This window comes from Vicugna pacos, chromosome 35 (genome assembly GCF_048564905.1).
Source record: "Vicugna pacos chromosome 35, VicPac4, whole genome shotgun sequence".
In the NCBI taxonomy this organism is placed as follows: Eukaryota; Metazoa; Chordata; class Mammalia; order Artiodactyla; family Camelidae; genus Vicugna; species Vicugna pacos.
The window spans coordinates 31,363,614-31,377,706 of NC_133021.1; the positions used below are offsets into that span (position 1 = coordinate 31,363,614).

Here is a 14,093-nt window from a genome sequence, read left to right on the forward strand (position 1 = left end):
GGCTTGAAAATGGAGGCTCTGGTCTCTTCATCAACAAATAAAACACGTAAGCAGCACAAGGCTGGGAAGTAAGGGTGTTTTCACTCTGGAAACACTACATTTGAGGGGCCTCTGGTCCATCCAGGGGAACTTTCGGGCAGGTAACCGGGCAGCCCAGTCTGCATTTTGGGGGAGAGATCTGAACTGGAAATAAAGATCCGGAGTTGCAGTGGGCCAAGGGCAAGAAGAGAAAGAAAAAGTGATAGAAGAAAAACAGAAAGAATGATGGAGAAAAAAAGAATCATATGAGAGTAATATCAAGAAAAACAAGGAACAGAGAGTTTCAAAAAGGACTTGGGGGGAGCAAGAGTCTCCAAACAGCAAGCAGATGGACGTTACAGACTACGGCAGGGTCCTGAGGAGCATTTAACCATCTTAGTGAGAAGCTTCAGGAAAGTTTACAGGGCAGAATGCAGTGAGTTTGGGAATAAAATTGGAAAAAAAAATTGGAAGAAAGTTTTAGAAAGAAAGAAAGAAAACAAGGAGTAGGTTTTGAGAAGTTAGAATGAGAAGAGGAAGTTACGTGGCCTTTCCCTCACTGAGGGGAGGCTGGGAAGGTGAGCGGGTTTTGGGTGGCTGACCCAGAGGCCAAAGGGAAGATATGAGAACAGGACTAATGTGGTTAGTCGGTCCCCAAGGGGACATGTCCCTCAACCTCACGTGCCGAGACCCTGACATCCACATTTGAAGAAGGCTGCGGCACATGGGTCCCCATCTCACAAGCACAAAGGCAGCAGCGGGAAGAAAGAGGAAACATCACACTGTGCCTCTGAAGTCTTTACGTAAGTATTTTAATATCACAGCCCCATAAAATGACAGGAAACAATAGAATGCAACGAATTTACACCTTCTATGTTGTTGTCAGTAATAATAAGAGTGTTTTCGTTAGGAGGCACATATCCCTTTTAAACACTAGAAGTGTGAGTAGTTTGATCTTTAGGGGAAATTATAGTCAGATGGTATCCAAAAGGTTACCATGATACAGCTAAATTATCTCTGCCTGTCACCGGTTAAAGGACATTTAAATTCTGGAAGTTCGCATCAGCTTTTTCCAGATAACAAATCTTAAGTACCTTCCTATATTCACTCAATTAGTGATCCTGGGCCGCGATAACAGTGCAGAGAGAAACTTTCCAACTATCATTCAAATCATATCTAAAAAGGTGGTCATAAATATTTTAAACCCTAAGTGAACTGGTAAGACCTAGACCCATTAAGGATAAGATCTTTTACAACAAATTAAATAAAACAATTTATTGAAGTCTGAACTCAAGATAAGCTAGATTTACTAGCTGACCTTTTATTCATTTAAAGAACAAAATTAGCTCTAATTGCATTAGAATGGAATCCACTAAATTTTCCCCAGTCTTCTAATGTGGCATCCGTGTAAGTGCTGTAATTGTTTACAAGTAAGATGGAAAAGCTTTGATTATAATCTTTCCACTTGTTTTACTGTGTAGTAAAAGCACTTCCCAAAACCTGAAGCCAGTTTTTCTGACAGCAGACCCCCTTTTTTTTCTCTCTTGAACATCCTGCGTCTTTAGTGTTAATCAACAAGCTACCATGTGCCAGGGGGAGAAACTCAACGAGCAGATTTCATCATAACTTTAGGTCAGTAAGGATGAGAGTGTGGTAATGGTGATCAGGGTCTCCGGGTTCGGAGAAATCAGAAAAGGGATGAAGACCCGAATAAGAAAAATTTTAACTACCTGCTTCCTCTTGGAAATAGAACTGAGATACATGGGTTTGGGCTGGGGCTCCTCAATTTCTAAGCAGCACAAGGCAGCAAGAAGGAACATACACAACCCACAATTCTCGTTCTCACTGTTCAGCTGCTGGGAAATTTCATTAGTAATGTTACGTCTTTCCCTAGCATTAAAAATAAGTCATCTGCCATAAATTTTAAATATAGTCATTCTTAAGTTTTTAAATTTTTACTTTTATTTATTTATTTATTTATTTATTTATTTATTTATTTATTTGGTCACCGTTCTTGTTATTTCGTTTCTAATATAAGCAAAATACCTATGAAATGTTTCAGGACCAAGGGCAAGTTAACCAGGGCAAAACAAAGAAAACTATCAACACTTTTCAATTAAAAAAAAATCAAAGCGGACATTTTTATTGGGAGGGAAACAAATTAAGAATAGGAGAACAAAAGGCCTTCCAAGTCTGACAGGATGATGGTCTGAAATGTTCTTGAACTTTACTTCTAGAAGACTATTTTGTTTTAAACCAACAAGCTTACTTGCTCTGCATGCTTTTATAAAACTATGAATTTGACTGCTTTTCTAAATAAAATAAAATAAAATAAAATAAAATAAAATAAAATAACATAACATAACATAAAATAAAATAAAAACGTATCAATTGTTTTCGCCTGCCCTGCATCCCTGATCCTGGTAAGAGAGCCCCCCCCCTCCTTTCCTTCTGGAACCTACCACTTCCCTCCCTGAGAGAGCCATCTCCTGTACCACTGGGGTGGGTGAACCTGGCGAGGTTCCTGGATGGGGACTGGCATGGATGCCGTGAAAGCGGGCTTCAGTATCAGTCAAGAGCAACTTGGACCATCTTTGCCACCACACAGAGGCAAGATGGAGAAAAAGAAAGTGAGCTGAGTCTTAATGATGCTTTTTGAACCCTGGATACAGCCTCACCTGAAATCAAATAAACTCCTTTTGCTTCTCTGAGCTAGTTTGATTGGGGTTTCTGCTACTTGCAGCCAAGAGTCTTGACGAACATAAAACGAAAGTAAGAGCGTTTCAACCAGAGAAGAGAAGACTTTACAGCATCATCTTCACTGAGTGTGTTTCTATGCTGTACCCTTGGATTAGGGGTTGGTGTAAGAAACAGTCAAATAAAAAACACCTTTTATCTGCTGTAAAAGCTGCTATGGAAGACACTGTTCATCTGGTTCCTTATGGAAATAAAATTTCAAATTTAGTGTCTTGAAAAACTTTGTCTCTCTTGAGAAACTAAGAGGTACCTTCCTTTTTAAAAACGCATTTCACTTTTTGCCCCTGTTACTAGGAGGTCGTGATCATATTTGACATGCAATCATTTGCTTTTTTCCCTTGTCCTTGGTCTTGGTTTACCATCTCTATTTTCTAGAAATTTATGCTCTCTCTTTAAGTCACCCTAAATTTGTTCAGACTGGAGAAAAGTTACACGTGAATAAAAAACATTTTAAGTATAGAAAGAGAGGGGAGGATACAGCTCAAGTGGTAGAGCGCATGCTTAGCATACACAAGGTCCTGGGTTCAATCCCCAGTGTCTCCTCTAAAAATCAACAAACATGTAAACTTAAGTATAGAAAGAAAAATGCAGAAAGTGAGATAAAACCGTTTACTATTATTTTTCTAAAGAACTTGTCACTAAAACACCACTATACATGTTTACCTATTAAATCTCTTTCAGTTAAATCTGGCTACATAAAAATATAAAATGTTTACTTTCTTTAAAAATACTTTAAATGGTTATTTTTTGTGATTGTCCACGGTTATTCTCTACTTCTGGTCGTGCTGTCAAAAATGTGTTAATCAGAAAAGTTTAGAACACAAAAAAGACAACAAATATCTATGCATATATATGTGTGTGTATGTATGTATACATATAATTTCAAAACTACTTGTATATACTGTATATATATGTGTATATATATAAATACACACACATATACAGTATATATAAGTAATTTAGAAATTACGACTATTACGAAGCCTCCTCCCAGGCATAAGCTAGATTCTGTAAATTGCAACAAAAAAATCGAATTACTTACACAAAAAGAAAAGCATCAAATTTTGAGCACCTCTTCTAAGAGACGTCTGATTATTGAAAGAATATCCTGAATTGTAAGGAATCTGACAATACTCATGGCTGTGGTGACAAGACGTCAGCAGAAAGAAAACTAATTTCCAGGAGTAACGTGGTCACCGAAAAATATCCCAGCATAATTTGCATATTTGGGGAAGAGGGTTACATTTGTAAAAAGAGAGCATCCATCATGACGTCTCAGCCAAAAGAAAATTTACAATTATTAATGACGATATTGCATTCATGAAAGGCGTCACAAATGAGTCTGTGTCACGTGATCAAATACGGCATTAGACGTTGACTGCAAACGGACTGCGCGCTACCGGACATGCGGAGGGCGTGGATCCCCCCGGCTCTGGGGAGCTCACCGAGGAGGGCAGCTCACGGCTGCTCGTACAGCGACCCCCCGGCCACGGCAGCACAGCCACCGCGCCCGCGCGCGCGCCACCGAACAGGCGGGCAAGCAGCGGCGCCTCGTCCCGGGGCCCCGGCGGCGCGCGGCGTCAGCGCGACACCCGGGAGCCGCGAGGGGCAAGGGCGCTCAGCCCCCCGACAACCGCCATTATTCGCCCCCGAGTCTTTGCCTACACTTACCTTTTCTCTTAATGCCTCACCAATACTTAAAATTATCTTTTTTAATGAGAAGCTCCTTTAATGGAATTTCGAGCTTCAGAGAGAGAAGCGCACACCGACACAGACACGAGAGGCAGCCCCGCTCTGCCGCGTGCCCCCTGCCGGCGCCACCGAGGAGAGCCCCTCGCGCCACTCTGCTCTGTCTTCTTGGTGGAAACGAAAGCGTGGACGAATGCCCGCAGTCGGCCCAGTTCTCCTGCGCTTGCTCAAAGCCAACTGGGTAACAATCGCCCGGCGGCTGGCCCGGGCAGACCCTGACTGCGGGGCCAGGCGCACCCGCTCCGCAGGCAAACCAGCCCACACACTCAGCGTTGACGCTGTAACTGCACGGTCAGTCTTAGTTTCATCCTCAACACAGACGAAGGGAAACTCTGGACATGCATTACTGGGAGCCCAGTAAAAGGAATCTGAGGCCCTTGTGAAGGCACCCTGAATTTTAACACTATCGGAAGGCGGTACTGGCCTCACCACAGGCCCCTGAGAACAGTTTCCAGGCACGACAAATCGGGGGGGGGGGGAGGGGGGGACAAGCCCCTCTGTCTGGCTTCACGGAACAATCATAGTGAATAGAGGAAATAATCTAACCTCAAAGTACTTTCCAGGATCAAGGGCCAAAGACATAATTTCTTTATATAAGATCAGAAACTAAATATTGTCCTAGAGATCTTCCACCGAGAGGGTATAATTTGAACCCTGTAAAGTCTTTTCTTTTTCCTGTAATTTCAAGACTCCATTCCCTCCCTGTTCTTTAGCCATAAACCACCCCCTCCCCCAGACTATTCAAACTCCCCTTGTTGAATCCTGGTCTCCTCATTAATTCCGCTTCAAAAGAGTGTCCCTGCACCCCCAGGTGCACGCAGACTAAGCCAAGGTGCGTTTGTGTGAATACACGGTCTCTTTTCCAGCATTATTGCCAAGCAACAAGCCACGTATCCTTACGCCACAACAATAAAACCTTACTTACTCTTACTTAGTTTCACATAATTTTCATGTGTCACACAGTATTACTATTCTTAATTTTTTCCAACCATTCCTGGCTCGTGAGTCATAAAAAAACAGACAGTGGGAGGGACTGGCCCATGGCCTTAATTTATTGACCTCTGATTTAGATTTAAAACAAGAACACCCCTTGACTGATTAAGTCATATTTTACATAAAATCCTATTGCTATGTGACCTGGGCCTCTTTTTCTCTCTCTTTTTAAATTTAAAATGTTATGTTTTTCTCTTAATTTATTACACTTAATTCATTGCAAGTATTTCCTTGTGTCTGACTTCGGTCAAATGATTATTCACCTGATAAGGGAGCTATTTACCTAAATATTGAAGAGTTTACATGTTGTATAATGTTCTACTCTCAAGGACAACTTGTCTAGAATGTCTGGGTGTTATAATTTTCTTAATACTGGACATTTTATTCCAGAATCATAGGACCTATTTCTCACAGCTTCCAATATCTTAGGTATATGAGTGATTTATTGAAACCAAAAAAAAAAAAAATAGTTGGCAGAATAACTGAAACATGCTTAGGGGCAGACGAGATGAATATTACTGTCAATGCCTTTGTGCTAACCGTATTTCTCTAAAGGAGTAAGCAAGCCAAACTTGTGCATGAAAGTAAAGACTGAGTAATGGTGAGTTATGAGAAAACTGGAATAAATATGAATGGGTAGGAGAAGAGTATTTGTGGAATGATAAATAAGGACATCTTCCCCTTAGAGAAATGAGCCCAGACAGAGGATTTCCAAGGAGCTGGTATATGTAGTTACTTCGGTTGGGGCTCTTTGCTGAGCAGCCCTCTGTCCTCTATTGGTTGACGTGTACGGATATCATTCAAATTTTTGTAGGTAAAACAGAGGGCACCAGGCACCAGTATTTGGTTTACAAGGAGCTGAATCTACAGTATTTTTGTTCTATTTTCTAAGCTTGTCAGCAATACCACGACCTACTGTCTGGGTTTCCACTGGCACAACCAGAAAGAGTCATGTGGAAATTATGCAGATATTTAGGTAAGAAAAGTATGAACTATCTGGGTTTTCTTCTTTCAATTTTCATTTTTTAAAACGAGAGAGTGTGAGAGTGTGTGTGTGTGTACTTTTTAATGGAGGTACTGGGGATTGAACCCAGGATCTCGTGCATGCTAAGCAAAGGCTCTACCACTAAGCTATACCCCCTCTCCTTCCCTCTTCTTTCAATCTTCAGAAGAATATGCCTTCTCTTAGGAGACCACGTTTGCCCCTGTGCTGCCATTCATCAGAACAACACTGGAGTTTTTCGTTGTATTACATCTGGAACTAACAGACGCAGCAGCTGCACAGAACACACACCACACACACACGCTAAGATGGAATGAACCGTGAGAACACAAAGCAGACTTCCTGTTGTCTCCTCTACCTACTAAATAAATACGTTCATGGCTCCCACTTCCATTTTTATGGCTGAAAACTGAATGGAAGTTAAATGCCTTGTAAGCCTATTTTCTACACACTATTTGATTGTTTGCAATGTAAACTAATCCATTTTCAGGCTTGCTGGTAAAAAATAAGGTTGTAAACTTGTACTTTGAGCTTGTACAATTCATTTCAATGATGTATAGTATGATTTTAGAAGAATGATTTTCAACGTGCTTCACACAAGCACAGTCAATGTTTCACCCCCTTACTAGGATCACATAAGAACACACAGGCCTTAATTTGCACCCAAAAAGTGACTAAAACAGACACAGCCATTTCTGAAGAAGGGGGGGCTGATACTGTGATTCCATGAAAATTAAGAAAGTAAACAGCAAACATGGGGTTTGCATTTCCAGTTCTCCCTTAAAAAAAAAAAAAGCACTACTTACAATAGCCAAGACGTGGAAGTAACTCAAACGTCCACTGACAGATGAATGAAAAAAGATGTGGTGTACTGTGACCTGACTACACGTCGATTAAAAAGAAGATCTGAGATATACATATATCTCACACACACACACACACACACACACACACACACACACACACACACACACACACAATGAAATACTACTCAACCATGAAAAAGAACGAAATAATGTCATCTGCAGCAACATGGGTGGATCTAGAGATTATCATACTATGCAAAGTAGGTCAAAGAAAGACAAATATCATATCACTTATATGTGGGATCTAGAAACAAAAATGATAAAAAACGAACTTACTTACAAACGAGAAACAGACACACCGACATAGAAAACAAACTGTGGTTACCAAAGGGGAAAGGGGTGATGGGGGAGGGATAAATAAGGAGTTTGGGACTAACATATACATACTAATATATATAAAACAGATAAAAAACAAGGCCCTACTGTAGAGCACAGGGAACTATATTCAGTATTTTGCAATAACCTATAATGGAAACGAATCTGAAAAAGCATATAAATTGTATAACTGAATCACCGTATTGTACACCTGTGAGTGAAACTAACACAACATTGTAACTCAACTATATTTCAATGAAATTAAAAAACAAAAATCTGTTAAGGCCAAAAAAAAAAAAAGCAGATAATTAAGACTTCAGTTGTTACTACTACATACTGTTCACCAAGTCTTTGGCAGTATCTGTGTTTTTAAGTACAGAATAAAGCCATGTGTCACTGGAGCAAGGGGAGAGTCTTCGTTCTTTGTCCTGGTGACAGAGAACACACTTGAGAAGGTTTTACATTACATCCGCCTGGTGTACTGTGGCAGTTGGTCCATTCAATTCATAGTTTCTTGTTTTAAAGATAACTAGGGCCTTACAAACTATGCAGAAACAATGTCTCATGCTAGTCTTTAAAAAAGAGAAAAAGAGTAAGAAAAAAAACACAAAAAACAAGGATCCTATATGTTAAATGAAGGAATGAGCACTTGCTCTGAAAAGGAAGTAACAAAAATTTGAAAATGAAGACGCCTCAGAGTAAAACTTGGGCCCCACGTGCTCACCCAGGGAAAGGTCTGTGGACTTCCACATCCATCAGGAAAGAGCAGAGGAGGTTAAGTGCCACCAACTTCACTCTAGAAGGAAACGTTTGTACTTACATCTTGTCTTGGCCAGCTCCAACTCTGAGTGTCAATCTGGGGATAACTGGGCTCGGGGCTGGGACCACTGGCTCCACTTTTATCTGTTGAAGTTATTACATTACAGTCAGATACACTTTTCTCAATAAAAGTACCCCCTCCCTTTCCTCCTCCTTTCTCTACAAACTCAACAAGCTTTTAAGTTTCAAATGTGGTTACCAGGCTGTATGCAGGGATAAGCTGGGCTATTCTGTTCTTGTTTCTCAACAACCGAAGGCCTCCTGCATCGTGAGAAATTCCCCAAACTTTAACCACTTTAATAAATATGGGAGTTTTTCTGTGTTTTCTTAGTTCTGATTAATTCCTTGGATTTTATTGTTGGAATTTTTAAACAAAAATTACTACCTAGGTCATTCGGTGGGAACATTTAAGTAATTGCCAGACTTAACATACACAGAAAACAATGCAGTGATATCTTCACTACGAGATAAATATATCTGTTTATGGGTCTTAACGACATTAAGCTCCTCTTCAGTTTACATTGTCATATAAGGAGTTGACACACGAAATGTAATTCCAGCATTAAACTGTTCCATTTTTTTGGCTAGTAGAAAAAATGATCTGAAATACTGTAAAAGAAAAAACATTTTTTTAAAGAAAGGACTGATGGTGGAGGCCATGAACACTGAATAAGGCGACAATCTCACAAATCTCTGAGCTAATAACCAGAAAGGGAATATACCACGAAAGCATGATGTTAAAAGGGTTCTTCACAATTTTCTGGCTTGAAAATCCTCGACAGTACAATCAATATTTTGAATGAACAAAAGCTCTGTCATTCAAATTATTCTCTACATCAGGTTTTCCACAGGGGTTTTATTGGCATTTTTGGAGGGACAGTTCTTTGTTGAATGTGACTGTCCCAGGCACTGCCAGATGGATGACATCCCTGGTCTCAGGGTATTACTCTATGCCAGCAGGATTCCTCTAGTCACTGTGACAGCTAGTGCAAACTACTAATTTATATATTTCAAGCTCAACAATTAAATCATAATGGAATACAGCAGTGGTTCTCAGGGGGAATAAATTTATAACATAATGCTCAGTATTATTACATCGTGTAATTAATATATTGCACATTGATTAAATCTATTATTTTTTCATGTGTTTTCACCTGTCCCCTTCTTGAATTTTTTTTAACCCACTGTCACACCAATATCCATGACTTCGATCACTCTCTCGAACAGGAGGTACTCAGCCAACATCTGCTGAATAAACCACTCACTTATCTTGTAAGCCTCTCGGTCATTTCACCCTTTGTCCAGGATCAATCTAAAACCAGCCTCCGGAGCGCTGAGCCATTCCAAGGAAAATTTTAAAACCACCAAACCTCTGCCATCAAAAGTCCAACGTCATCTCTGCCGTCAGGACCCTGTCTGGATTACCACCAGCCAGACTAAAGAGAGCAGGGACTGTTCCGTCTCTTGCTGTTTCCCAGTGCCTATCACAGGGTCTGACACACTAAGTGCTTACGATACATTTTAGAAATTCATCGGAAGCAATGATTTCAAACGTCTACATCTTGGAAGACCCAGCCCATGATTTCCTTTCCTCTTTTGCTCTTCAAACTCCACAGGAAAAAAGCATTGAGGCTACTAGCCAGCCAATACCTTCCACCCTTACGACCTCTCTGCACCACAGTTAGACTTGAGTCCCTCTCCAGCCTTCTAGAGAAACTTCCTCCTTATTTGTAGCAGCTTCAACTTCTCAGTTCCATTCATTACTGTCATCTAGCTTTCAAATGTGCTCAACTCCATCTTTAAAAAAAAAATCACCTCCCCTTCTACCTCTGGAGGACCACCTCTCACATTCGCTTGTCTGCACCTCTGTCTCATTTATCGTTCATTCCTCAACCAACTCCAATCTGTCCTCTGGCCCAACCAGGCCACTCAACCTACTCTTTCTGGACACTAATTACTTCCTGATGTCCCAGTCTGTCCCACTGAGGTCTGAATCATGCTCCTTCTCGGTCCTGAACAGGGTCCTCTTCTTCGCCTGGCCTTACATGGCCCTCCAGTCTCATCATCACCCACTTTCTTCAGCGATCTCATCCACGCCCACGGTTTCCGTCGTGACTTTTAAATACACCGTGTCTTCAGAGTCTCCCCTTCTAGGATAGCACTGATTAGAACTCAGACCAAAACATTAGGCTGCCTACTGAACATTTTCAATGAAACATCCTGTAAGTACTTCATCTCATCTAAACCGTAACTTACCAACTTCCCCACAAAAACCTGCTCCTCTAAATGGTCTCCCTTTGGGCAGATGTCTCCTTCGTTGGCCCAATTCTTAGTCCAGTGGTTTTCCTTAAGGCCTTGGGGGTCAAGGGTCCCTTGGGTGGGGGCACAGCAAGACTCATGGGAACCTTTTGTGTTCACTTTCTCTTTCTTTTTAAACACAGGGTTCCATATCTAAACAAATCTGAAAACCCAGTGGTCCAGTCTATTTTGTAAACTATTAAGGCTTCTATATATTTTTCTCACCTTTCTGTGTTATCTATGAGGAAAATAAACAAAAGTATCCCGAACAAACAAACATTTATAAAACAATGTTTGCCAGGCACCAAGTCTGGTTATTTTTCAGATCCTCTCACTGAGGTTTTTTCTAACAAACATGTAGGGCAGGCAAGGTGGTTTCCATCCTACAGGGAAACTGACCATACATGAAGCAACCATTTTTCTTTTCTTTTCTGTTTCCTTTTCCTTTTCTGCTTTAAGGTCACAAAAATAGCAAAACTAGGATTCAATACAGTTTTGCTTTCATTCAGAGAATGAAAAATTACATAAAGTTCCTACATTTCTTCAATTCTAAAAAAATTTGGGGTCACACACTCCTAAGTGATGAGGTATTGGGAGTAACAGTCCATACTCCTTCAACCCACAATACTATTACTGAATTATACTTAAAGAACCCTTTCTTAAGCTTTATTTAAAAATAAAGCTGTTTGCCCTACCTTTAAAAAAAAATACTTCTTTACTATTCTTATGCTTCACATTGTATTTTGGTCCATTTTTATTGCCATGCTACACAATAATTATAACTCACTTGCATAGCACCTCACAGACGTGGCCCAACGGCGTGATCCAATCTGACCTTTACAACTCTAGAATGTAGGTGTGGAAGGTATTATCAGCCACATGTACTGAGGGCTCCGGAAGGTTAAGTGGTTTGGCCAGAGTTACAAAGGTAGTAAGTAAATGATCAAAATTCCGGTCTCCTGACACCACATGTACCCTCTGTCCTACCATACTACTCCGGGACTGCCACACATCCTGAGTCCTCTTTCTTCTGGTAACGCTGATGTCTCACATGGAGCTACTCAGTTTCGCTGTCAATGTCTTTTGTGATGAATGACATGGATTTGTGAGATGGCTAGGGCTGATTGTAAGATAGACAGATAGATAGATAGATAGATAGATAGATAGACACACATATTTTTTTTCCCTCTATGGAAAACTATTTTATATGGAAATTTAGATTAACATTGGCCTCCCCTCCATTCAACTAAACTGGCTGAGTTTTTGATGCTGACTTACACAGCTTGGCAGGGCAAAAGAATCAAGACATGGGCTGTTTATGACCTACTATTAAAAAAAGTTAAATGATACTAAGTGTGAAAATTTAAGCAAACAAAAATGGAGAGATATAAGTCACATTAAAAATTTACTGTTGTAAATATCTGTTGATATTTAGTAAAAATTATTGAATGAATGAATGATTCAGAACCTGTTATCTCAGCTCTGATCTCAGAGTCTGACCTGTGATTAGGGTCTTTGAGAGTGAAGATGGGAGCTATCATTTACACTAGGTAACAGGTGTAAACTGGATTGTCCCAGGCAAACCACGACATATGGTAACTCTCCCTAAACATTCTTAAATACTTTCATTTCATTCTTAAAGAAGTTAAATCTGATTTAACATATAGACAGAATGCAAGCAAGTGTCGAAAAAGATGAATAAGGATGCTAATAATGTAGACACAGAAAGAAGAATTTCTAAATAAGAATTTCTTACCAGACTTTTAAGTTAACTTTATCGGAATGCCTACCAAAATAAAAACACGGGGACATTCCCTACAATCATGAAATAATTTCTCACATGTCCGTCCCAGAAACAATAAACTAGATGACAAATAGGACAACTACTTAGACAGTATGACTAACGCCACGAAGCCAAAATCTGGGGACAACGTGAGCTCGTAAGGGTTAAAATAAAAGAACGGTCCTTAGAGTGATGCTGAGAATTGGGGTGTGCAGAAGAGCATTTACAGTGGATTACTAAGCTTCCCAATTCACCAAAGAGGCAAAGTCCAGTAATGCAAGCCTCCTTTGTAGCTAACTAAAAATACATTGTCAGTGGATTTGTCCAGTTTTATGTATAAGCAATACTTTTTTCACCTGAACTAATGCTAGTAGTCATATAAGCCCCTTATTGCCACGTGCTGCATTTTTTTGCTAATCTTCAAGGATTTAGCTTCTTTGCCACATACCTCAGGGCACCAACTGATAAAGCACTAACTCTCCATTTTTCCAGGACACCAGCAGTGCGGCCTTGCAAAAAATGAAAATCGCTCAAGAGATTTAAAGGGGAAATTTATTTTTAAAATCCTGACTTGAAGCAAAGAGGTGGATTTTTAAAAAGCTTATCTATAAAGAATCAGTTTAAATTTAAATTCTATCTTGGAACTCTTTCATGCATTCCAGCTTTAAAGTTTATCTTCTGACAGGGGCTTCCTGCAAAGGTAATGGGCGGCTTTGTCAGTATAATCTGGCCAAGTTTTATTTCCTCTCTCTTTTTTTTTTTAATGTTAAACTTCTTTCATTAAAAAAAAAAAAACTCTATGTGTGTGCTAGGCAGGGTAGCAGCAACTCAGCCGGTGCTACTGCAGATCCCCATCGATGCTAGCATCAGAAAAATGTCCAGAAAGAGCATTGGTGAAAAGCTGAATTTAATAACCAAACATTTTAGATGCTGACATATGACAACTGGGAACCAACCTGTCATCTTTCTTAACATTTAAGGTCTTTACATGATTTCCATTCAGAAACACAATGTAACCAACATGATAAACTGTTTAAAATATTAAACAGAGAGAAGACCTACAGTTGTGGTCCGCATAACGAGTGGGACCCCCATGAGGACAATGAACCAGGGCTCGGGCTCTCAGCACAGGCCCAGTTCATTCATCAGAAGCCCTGGGGATGGCCTTCGGGAAACTTCCATAAATTCAAACGTACTCATTTAAACACTAAGCTACTGGCTTCCTCTTGGAACAGACAGTTATGAGAATCAAAAAGGGAAGATCTCCCCCTTCTTCCTGGGTTATTTTATTTACTAAAAACTCTCCATTTCACTAGTTAATCATGACAGCTGGTGAGAAACGGCTGGAAACCAGACAACACTACTGTAAACAGAAAGACGACAGAAATCTTTTGTCAAAGCACCAGCCAGTAAGACCACTTCTCATTCTCTAAAAAACAAACTGTTTAAGTTCAATAAAAGACTATTTGGGGCAAATGCCAAGGGGTTTGGG

General features: G+C 40.1%; 2 protein-coding genes and 1 long non-coding RNA gene across 7 annotated transcripts in view; 2 read left to right on the plus strand and 1 right to left on the minus strand.

The window, feature by feature from the left end:
- The window catches only part of KIN (Kin17 DNA and RNA binding protein), a 398,804-nt gene that overhangs the window by 243,341 nt on the left and 141,370 nt on the right, over nt 1–14,093 (plus strand). The window lies entirely within an intron of this gene.
- Nucleotides 1–14,093, minus strand: part of TAF3 (TATA-box binding protein associated factor 3) — a 126,357-nt gene that overhangs the window by 14,866 nt on the left and 97,398 nt on the right. For all 3 annotated transcript variants that reach the window (XM_072955016.1, XM_072955014.1, XM_072955015.1), the window contains exon 4: nt 8,522–8,604. In XM_072955016.1, the coding sequence (XP_072811117.1) occupies nt 8,522–8,604 (83 nt within the window). The remainder of the gene's footprint in view (nt 1–8,521; nt 8,605–14,093) is intronic.
- LOC140691466 (uncharacterized) lies at nt 4,176–7,044 on the plus strand. Of its 2 annotated transcripts, none has more exons than XR_012067093.1 (3): nt 4,176–4,815; nt 6,332–6,493; nt 6,687–7,044. It is a non-coding gene; the product is annotated as an uncharacterized lncRNA (long non-coding RNA). The 2 variants fall into 2 exon arrangements; XR_012067094.1 differs by having other exon boundaries at nt 6,410–6,493; nt 6,687–6,907.